The following is a 9,444-nucleotide window of genomic DNA, read 5'->3' on the forward strand; positions in this document are numbered from 1 at the left end:
TAGAAAATTGGAAAAATGTTGTCTGATGTGGTTAATTTCAATTTCAACTACAACATTTAGATGTTAGGATTAAAAGGTTGAAAACATGGATCCATCCTGCCTTGTATCAACGGTTCAGTCTGCTGCTGCTGCTGGTGTAATGATGTGGGGAATATTTTCTGAAAATTATTAAAACACCACAATCTAAGTATTGATGATCATGTCCAAACCTTTATAGCCAACATCTGATGGCTGCTTCCAGCAGGATAATGCACAAAACTCACAGAGCCCAAATAATCTGGTTTCTTCAACATGACGATTAGTTCACTGTACTCAAATAACCTCCACAATCACCAGATCCCAATACAGTACATTTGAGATTCACATCACGGATGTACAGCAGACAAATCTGCAGCAACTGTGTGATGCTGTCGTGCCAATATGGAGCAACATCTCTGAGGAATTTTTCCAGCACCTTGTTGAATCTGTGCCACAGAGAATTAAGGCTGTAAAACAAAAAGGGCTCCAACCCAGGACTAGCAACCTGTACCTAATAAAGTGGCCGTCAGTGCTGTAATCATTTATTGGAGGACAAGAATCATGTTCGCTAATTTCAAGTTTTGATATGGAGCTAGGCGAAAACCTTAGCTCTGACATTGAAAACAAATGATACTGTGTAAAGAACATTTCCCTGATTATACAGTATAATAGGCTACATACATTTTAATGGTCAAGAATAGTGTTTTCCTGTTGCCTTAGCCCACAGCCAGAACAGAAAATATACTTTACCTCACGTCCCTCTGTTAACTTTACACTAACGCTGTAGTGCAGCTGTATTTTATGCAAATGTTTTTTATAAAGCAAGTCAGATTCCTGTGTAACAGCAAGTTCCAGCACATAAGCTGTATAAAGTTTGTATTGGAGTGGATGTAATAGCCAGTGTACACAGTAAGCCACAGCAGTGCTGGAGTATGTATGATAATTAATTCCAAATGTTGCGGCCCCCAAATTAAAGCCAGTGGCTTTAGCACAAAGCAGTCGGCGCTTATCAGCCCAAAACAGGTCAGCGTTCGATACCGCCTTTCATTCACCCTCCTCTCCTCTTCACCTCCCCTTTCCCGTGCCTCCCACTCTCCCCACAACCTCAGCTGACATCGGCTCGTCTCCCACTAATCCTCTTGTTACTGAAAAGAGATGGGATGAGAGAGAGGTGCAGGGGAGTCGGGCAAAGGGAGAAGGGGAGGAAAGGTGTAAGGAGGCAAATACAAAATTCAAGATTCAGCCATGTTCCTCCATTAAAATCAATGCTACCAGAACACAGTCGTGTGTAATAAAATTGTGTGTCTTGCTTAATGTCACTGCATATTCTGAGCTTTCTAGCTATGTATCTATACCAAGAGCCACTGATATTTATCTCCCTCTCTGTCCTTTGCTGCATCTCTTTCTCTCCCTCTCTCTCTTTTTTTTCTCTTCATATCTCTGTCTCTCTGCCTTGCAGCATTAACTGCAAATGAAGCGTGTTGAGATGGAACACATTATGAGCTGGCCTACATGGCTGGCAGCTGTGTGTGTGTATGTGTGTGTGTTCATGTTTGGTAAATAGCTGGAATGCACACAGCGGACCATTTTCAAGGTTTTGGGAACGTACACACGCATGCATCTTTTCATATGTGTTTGTGCTTCCTGTCTGCATAATTCTATTGAAGGATGCTCAGTGCTGTCAACTACCTACATACACATGACTCCAGATAAGCAACTTACAATAGGAGTTGAAGCATCTCACTTATGGAGCTTCAGAGACAGGACATTTGGCCTTTTATTAAAGAAAGTTAAATGTGTTTGTAAACTAAATCTAAGAATGAATTTGAATCAGAGGGCCTTACATAGCAAACCCATACACAGGGTGGCAATTTTCCTAGACCACTTAGGGAGAAACGATAGACTATAAAACTGGTGGGTTCAGCAATCAAACATAAGAAACAGATATCACTAAAACAAGAGATGCCTGCAAGAAAGGCAAAGGATAAGAGGACAGCGAGGGAAAAGAGGAAACTACAGAGGAAATAATACACAAAGTTAATAACATGCTGTATTGTTTATATACTATTTACCCCAGTAAATTCACCTGAGCTAGGCCTAATAAAAAGCTTTATCAAAAAGAACAGTTACCCGATAGCTGAAGGCTCTGCATCCCATTCCCAGTTTTGATCACATGATTCTGTGTGTTGTAGATTTTTAAAACAACAACAACAACAATGGATTTCAAATTCCATTTGATTTTAAATGCAACCAGTGAAGAGAAACTAATATGGGAGAAGTCTCTGCTTCCTAATCTATATTAGGAAGCAGAGACTTATATGTGTGTGTATGTCCTCGTGTATATATATATATGAGGACAGGCCCCTGCACGGTATGTACCACCGGCAGATAGCGGAGGTGGTTGATATCCAGAAATCCTACCAGTGGCTGGACAAAGCTGGACTGAAGGACAGCACAGAGGCACTAATCATGGCAGCACAAGAACAAGCTCTGAGCACAAGATCCATAGAGGCTGGGGTCTATCACACCAGGCAAGACCCCAGGTGCAGGCTGTGTAAAGATGCCCCAGAGACAATCCAGCACATAACAGCAGGGTGCAAGATGCTAGCAGGCAAGGCATACATGGAACACCATAACCAAGTGGCCGGCATAGTATACAGGAACATCGGTGCCGAGTATAACCTGGAAGTCCCGAGGTCAAAATGGGAAACGCCCCCAAAGGTGGTGGAGAATGACCGAGCTAAGAGAAGAGCTCGAGAAAATGTGGAGGGTGAAGGTAACAGTGGTCCCAGTGGTAATTGGAGCACTAGGTGCGGTGACTAGGCGAGTGGCTCCGGCAGGTCCCGGGAACAACATCGGAGATCTCTGTCCAGAAGAGCGCAGTCCTGGGAACAGCTAAGATACTGCGCAGGACCCTCAAGCTCCCAGGCCTCTGGTAGAGGACCCGAGCTTGAAGGATTGACCGCCCGCAGGGGCGAGCGGGGAATTTATATATCTATCTATCTCTCTATTTCTCTCTGTCTCTCTCTGTCTCTCTCTCTCTCGCCATATATATATATATATATATATATATATATATATATATATATATATATATATATATATATACTCTAAATGTAGTAACTTCAGTTTTCTATAAATGCAAAAGTAGCTGGGTGGGTGGGTTTCAAATTCCATTTGATTTTAAATGCAAGCAGTGAAGAGAAACTAATATGGGAGAAGTCTCAATGATAGAGAAGATACATTAACAAGGTAATATATATTGGGCCGAGTTAAGAGCCCTGTGGAACTCCATGTCTAACCTTTCTGTGAAAGACTCCTCTTTCACATGAGCAAACTGAAATCTCTTGCAGATATATGTCTCAAACTAGCACATCATGTTAGCTTCATCACAGTGATATGCTCCAGTCTATGATCACTGATGTAAATTGCAGCAGGAGGAGGGGTTTAATAACAAAGAGGTAGCTGGATATGTTCAACTCTGGACCATTTTATCCAGTGGACTAAAATACATTTTTATTTGTACTTGAATATAATAAAACTTAAAAACAAATGGTACCTGTAGATCAAATATGATCAGGATGATCACATACAGTGGAAGTTTTGGTACTACTATAGATTAAATATTTGTTGAAATTAGCTCGTATGTTTTAGAGATATGACCTCATTTAATTTGAGATTAGCAGCTTTCCCATTAACATGAGTGCACATAAAGTGCTCGAGGTACACTGTTCTAGATGTCCTTTGCAAAAACTTTCAATTCATTGTTTTAAGCTGTTTGCTATAACTCTAAATACACCTTTTAGGACTGTAACAGTGCTTAACCTCACAGTAGTATGTATTGAGTGTGGAATGAGGGTTAGATAAAACTTAATCTCGCCATCGGATATTCTACTTGGAGAGCAAAACACACGTGCTCTGTATGGGTTTTGTACCCACCAGGCCTCTCCTGAGAGGAGACACTCCAGTGGGTATAAAAGCCAGGAACGTGAGGTGGACCTCAGCCAACTGTGGCAGGTGTGTCCCTGTAGCTAGAGGGAGCTTATCTTAGGCCATGAGAAAGCTGGAAGATAAAGGTATGTAACACTTATTTGTAGTTTCCCCTGTGTTAAAGGCCCTCCTGTCCCTCTCTGTACTCCTTCTTCATTCTTCCTCCACCATCTTGTATCAACTTTCACCCTTTATAAATATTGGTTCCACTCTTATTTAATTCAATTCTATTTATATATGACCAAATCACAACAACAGTCTCTCCAGAGCCTACAATAATCAGATGACCGCCTTATGAGCAAGAACTTGGTAACAGCGGAAAGAAAAACTCCTTTTTAACAGGAAGGAACCTCTGGCAGAACAAGCTCAGGAAGGGCCAGCCATCTGCTGTGACTATTTGGTTTAGAGGGGAGGACACAAGGCTAAAGACATGCTATAGAATAGTCCGAGATTAATAATAATTAATGATTAAATGCAGAGTCTTGCATAAACACATATAGAGTGAAGACAGATGAGTGCAGACGAAACACTCAGTGCATCATGGGAAGCGTCCAGCAGCCTAGGCCTAAGGGAGGATTCAGGGTCACCTGATCCAGCCCTAACTATAAGCTTTATCAAAAAGAAAAGTTTTAAGTCTAGTCTTAAAAGTAGAGAGGGTGTCGGTCTCCCAAATCCAAACTGGGAGCTGGTTCCACAGAAGAAGGGTCTGAAAACTGAAGACTGATTTTTAAATAGCCTAGAAAGCCAGCAGTCCTCTCCGCCTAACCCTGTCTCTTTTTCTCTTCCTTTTCACGTTGCCACTGTGTCTTCATTTATTTGTGTTTTTCAGACTTACATGCTGATAGATCCTCACACTGTTGACTTTATGGATGTATTTGATAAATCGCTTGCTGTGTTTTTAATCAAAATATTTATGATTGTGGATTTTTCTGTGGATTGCCTCTTATAAGCTCTTCCCCGCTACCGCTGCTTTCCTGGTGATGTGAATATTTATGTAACTGCTTGATTTTATTTTTTCTTCTCTCCTTCTTTGCTATTCACTTCATCCCACTGTGACTCTATGGCTTTTTAATATTACGTCTTAAACACTGACTATATTCTGGTCATTTTTTTGCCAACTCCAGATGCATTTAAAGGTACATTCAGCGACCACATCACAAAGGAGTCATCAGATTTCAGTCTACAGGATTGAGATCTGATGACTGTAGAGGCCATTTGAGTTCACTGAACTCAAATGAAATACAGAAACCTGCTTGAGGTTAACCAGCTTGAGCTGGAAGCAGCCATCAAAAGATGGGTACACTGTGGCCATAAAGGGATGGACATGTCAGTAACAATACTCAGGTAGACTGGAAGGATGCTCACACTAAATTCTGACCCTAACGTAGCAGCAGAAATCAAGAGTTATCAGACCTGGCAACGATTTTCAGTCTTGTATTGTCCAATTTTGGTGAGCTTGTGCCAATTATAGCCTCAATGCCCTGTTCTTAGCTGATGAAAGTGGCACTGGATGTGGTCTTCTGCTGCTGTACCACATTTGCTTCAAGGTTGGATGTGTTGTGTGTTCAGAGATGCTGTTCTGCATACTTTGGTTGTAACAAGTGGCTATTTGAAGTAGCGTCATCCTCCTTTCAGCTCAAAGCGGTCGGGTTTGATTACATATGTGTTAAAGAGCACTTGAACAAACATATTTAATGAAATGGCCAGTGAATATATATTTTCCATATTATTATATAGCATATTATTTGTGAATTAGCTCATCAAAGTTTGCGTTTTAAGTATGTGATAACGTCGAAGAACGCTGAAACATGCTGATGAAGGCATGCAAAGTTTTCACACTTATGTAAATGATCTGGCGACGTGAGACCCAGGGAGTGACAGTAAGTAGGACTCATAATTAGAAAAAGTTAAAAGCTGATAAAGAGCAGGTGAAACACAATGTGATATCTGCGTTATAGAAATCAGCCTAAGGTGTCTTTGCTTTTGATTAAAGATGGAAATGGCCACACTGGAGATCATTTTAAAGTTTGTGCTGTTCTGGTTCCGTCTTTACTTCTATTTCTTTGGGGAACATACTTGCCAGCGGTGAAGCTTGGTGTTGCCTTTCATAAATCTATACATAAAAAATGAGCCAGGTTGTGTGTTAATGAGCCTCTGCCCCAGAGAAAGCCCCTCCTGCTTTACTACGAGTGCATCCACCCAGGATCCCTCACCTCCTGCAGAAAGTCACAGTTGGTGTACTCGACCCCCTCAAGTTTGTCTCTTTCCTCTCTTTGCTTAGCACCTCTCAGCACTCACTCCTCTCTGCAGCTCTCCTTTACTGTATGCAGTTTCCCAGCATATCCATAAATTATACTGAAAATGGCTTGATCTCCTAATATCCTATTTCCTTATGAACAGCCTGACTCACGTTTGTTCTAACTGATTATTTTCCACATGTTTAAGTCCAGACTCAACTTTTCTTTCTACTTGCACTTGTGTGTTTACTAGCAAAATGTTATTACATGAAGATTGGAAAAGCCCTAAAGGAAGGGAAGTGGGGGTGCTGTGCTTCATCCAAAAACTTTCTGTGCAATGCAAATGGACTGAATACACCACTGTTCTGTTTTGTTCAGTGCTGAAAAAAGAGAGATGTTTCTTATTTTCAAGGCTTAGCAAGTCCAACCAGCTACAACACCTTTTCTTAGATGAAGGTCAAGAAGGTCTTCTGTATTCTTGTGGGGCAACATTCACATTCTTCTTAACATTTAATAATAAAGTTTAAATACTTTAGATAGTGAAACTTAACTGGAAAGATTAGATGTTCAGGTGAGTTTTTCCTAACATACCATGTCACTGCACACAGGATTTTGTGCCGCAGCAGGTGGTTTCATTTCAGGGATCACTAGCATCAACATTTCCACTGTGAAAGACAGACAACAAATTTTTTAGGGTATCCACTTTGATCTACAAATGTAAAGAAAATACCAGAGTTTTGTGGGTTTTGAATGAACAGTCTCTGGTTATCAGTTCAAGCACATTTGATGCTGTTTCTTGTGTTCTGTGTTGTTTCTCATTTGTAAGCCAAAAAAGGAAAAAAAGCAAGTACAGGTTTTGGAAATAAAAAAATTTTAAATAAGAATTGATACAATTCACCTGTGTGCAGTAAAGATAAACTTTCTGCAAACAGCAAAGTAACCTGGCTCATGCTACAGGCTCATGCTAGTGGCATAACCAAAATTACTGCTTCTGTGTGCACTGAACTTGCCTTTGAAATAATTGCTTTGAAGACTTTGAGGACCAGGTTTGTGTCCATTCAAAGTCAGTTGCCATCTTCAAAGCACCTTGACAATAAAAGTGCAAAAAGACAGATCCTCTGCTTTCCGTTGGCGATTGAATTGGGTCAAGCTGACAATTACCTGCAAAAGTTCGTCATGATATCGCAATCAGCTGTGATAAAGTCTTCATTCTCAGCTGACTGCAGGTTTCCCAACCCTATAAACAGCACATTTGCATACATATGCTTACTCTTGGCCATTGATTGGTGCTCGTAACAATTTGCATAGCTGTATGAGAGTGACTGCAGTCAGTTTGAGTTAGCCCACGCGTGCGAGCTGTCCAATCACCTTGCAATTGAAAGTAACTATGCAGAGGTTGGCAGTGTTGTACACTATGTAACATCTTATAATCAGTCTCCAACACCAAAGCTTTCACCGGGGAAACACCGATTTTTTTCCTAGTTGCAAGGAGGCCGATGTCCTATTTTTACTGTATTGTGACTGAGCAATAAGCATAAAGACTTGAAACAGAGGAAGACAGACAGACATGAGAGTGAACAGGATTTATTTGACCTCGGGTACGAAAGGGAAGCGCTTCCTAATCATTTGTTCGTTGCACCATCACAGTACAGAAACTGAACAATATTGCAGTTTCTTTAGTTCAAAAGAGCTTGTGCTTTAAGTTGATTGTCCGCTATAGGGTGTTTAACAGCAGTGGATTCTCTTTTCCATCCCAATCCATCCCACTCTCCTCCAACAATATTTTTTCTGTCGTTCCTCCCTCTCATCACATCCTCTCCCCTTCATAATCTCTGAACCCCACCTGCAGAGGAACCGTCGGGACACCTGCAACTTTGACAAGGAGTTCACCAAGATGGCTGTGGACTTGACGCCAACAGACAAGCTCGTCATCATGAACCTGGACCAGGACGATTTCCTCGGCTTTTCCTACATCAACCCGGAATACGTGGCCCCCGCTAATTAACACCGATGGACCGATAGAGGAGGTTTCAAAGCAGTAAATGTGTATGTTCAGTAAATGTCTGTAGTTCTTTTAGGCCATACTGGGGTATCTCCAAGATTGCAGCCCAAAACAGGAATCACAGCACCAAACACTGGATACCAAAGACGTTGAAGTATTGAATCAAAAATGTCCGAGGTGTCAACATCTGCTTTTTGTGCAGGGCAGGAACAAGAGAAAATATCAACCGCATTAATCCAACCAGTTTTATTCAGTGTAGAGAAGCACAAGCTTACCGCTTCACTCGTGTCAGCTCACTCTTTCTTTATTCAACGATAGAATTCCTGATGTGTTTATGGCATTGTATCTGCAACAAGCCTTTCACCGCTCTTAGTATTCTTAAAGTGAAGTATTGCGTTATGTTCCCTTGTGTTATCCCACAAGTTTCACAGCATCATTGTGACATCTACAAAGCACCATCGCGCAAATCCAGGCTCATATTTTCCTGGCATTGCTAAATTGGCCGCCATCGATGAGCGCTGATAGTTCCAGGTTTAACTCTGGATCCCTGTCATGCACAGTAAAATGGGACCAAGACCTACGAAGCACACTGGAATGTAGATTTGGTGTTTATGAATGTTTTTACAACATAACTGGCGTGTCACGGTGTTAGCAATGTAAAGTTTTATATATATTCTAATGTTGTTACTCTTGTGTCTTTGTAAAAATTGTATAGGAGTAAAACTTTCTAACTTCTTGAACTGTATGCACATCTGCATTTCGTAATATCAACCGTATCCTCTGCATTCATCCTGACACACACCGCGAGCAGTACCGCCAACCACTTCCACTGGGCCATTGTTCCCATCCCACTCTCATGAGGCTTAGCGTCTCACACTTAGCGAGCTTCACAGCCTTTTTAGGGTTGTTTTTTTTTACCCCCTCTTTTTCTTTTTCCTCTATTTCCTCCTTTTCACCCTCCATCCGCCCCTCTGATGCCTCTCTTATTATTATCAGAATTGTTTTGGCTCTAGCCCGTATGTCTGCCAGGGCTTCAGTGGGAGCCTGGTGCGATGAGTCGTCGCAGGAGTTGGCAATGCAGCAGTCACCAGTGGGGCATCCACACGTGCGCAGACGGTGAACGCTGAGCTGCTTTGACAGCCTCCAAGGGAGTCATTTCACAAACAGCAATAATAAAAAAGCAATGCTGCTTTTTCA

The 9,444-nt window shown here is 41.5% G+C and overlaps 1 protein-coding gene across 1 annotated transcript in view; it reads left to right on the forward strand.

The window, feature by feature from the left end:
- prkcbb (protein kinase C, beta b) overlaps positions 1 to 9,198 on the forward strand; it is a 106,438-nt gene extending 97,240 nt beyond the window's left edge. Inside the window, exon 17 of the mRNA XM_080904999.1 lies at positions 8,095 to 9,198. Within this exon, the coding sequence (XP_080761125.1) occupies positions 8,095 to 8,250 (156 nt within the window). The 3' untranslated portion in view covers positions 8,251 to 9,198. The remainder of the gene's footprint in view (positions 1 to 8,094) is intronic.
- Positions 9,199 to 9,444: the final 246 nt, after the last annotated feature.

This window comes from Rhamphochromis sp. 'chilingali' (genome assembly GCF_963969265.1).
Source record: "Rhamphochromis sp. 'chilingali' genome assembly, chromosome: 15".
Classification (NCBI taxonomy): domain Eukaryota; kingdom Metazoa; phylum Chordata; class Actinopteri; order Cichliformes; family Cichlidae; genus Rhamphochromis; species Rhamphochromis sp. 'chilingali'.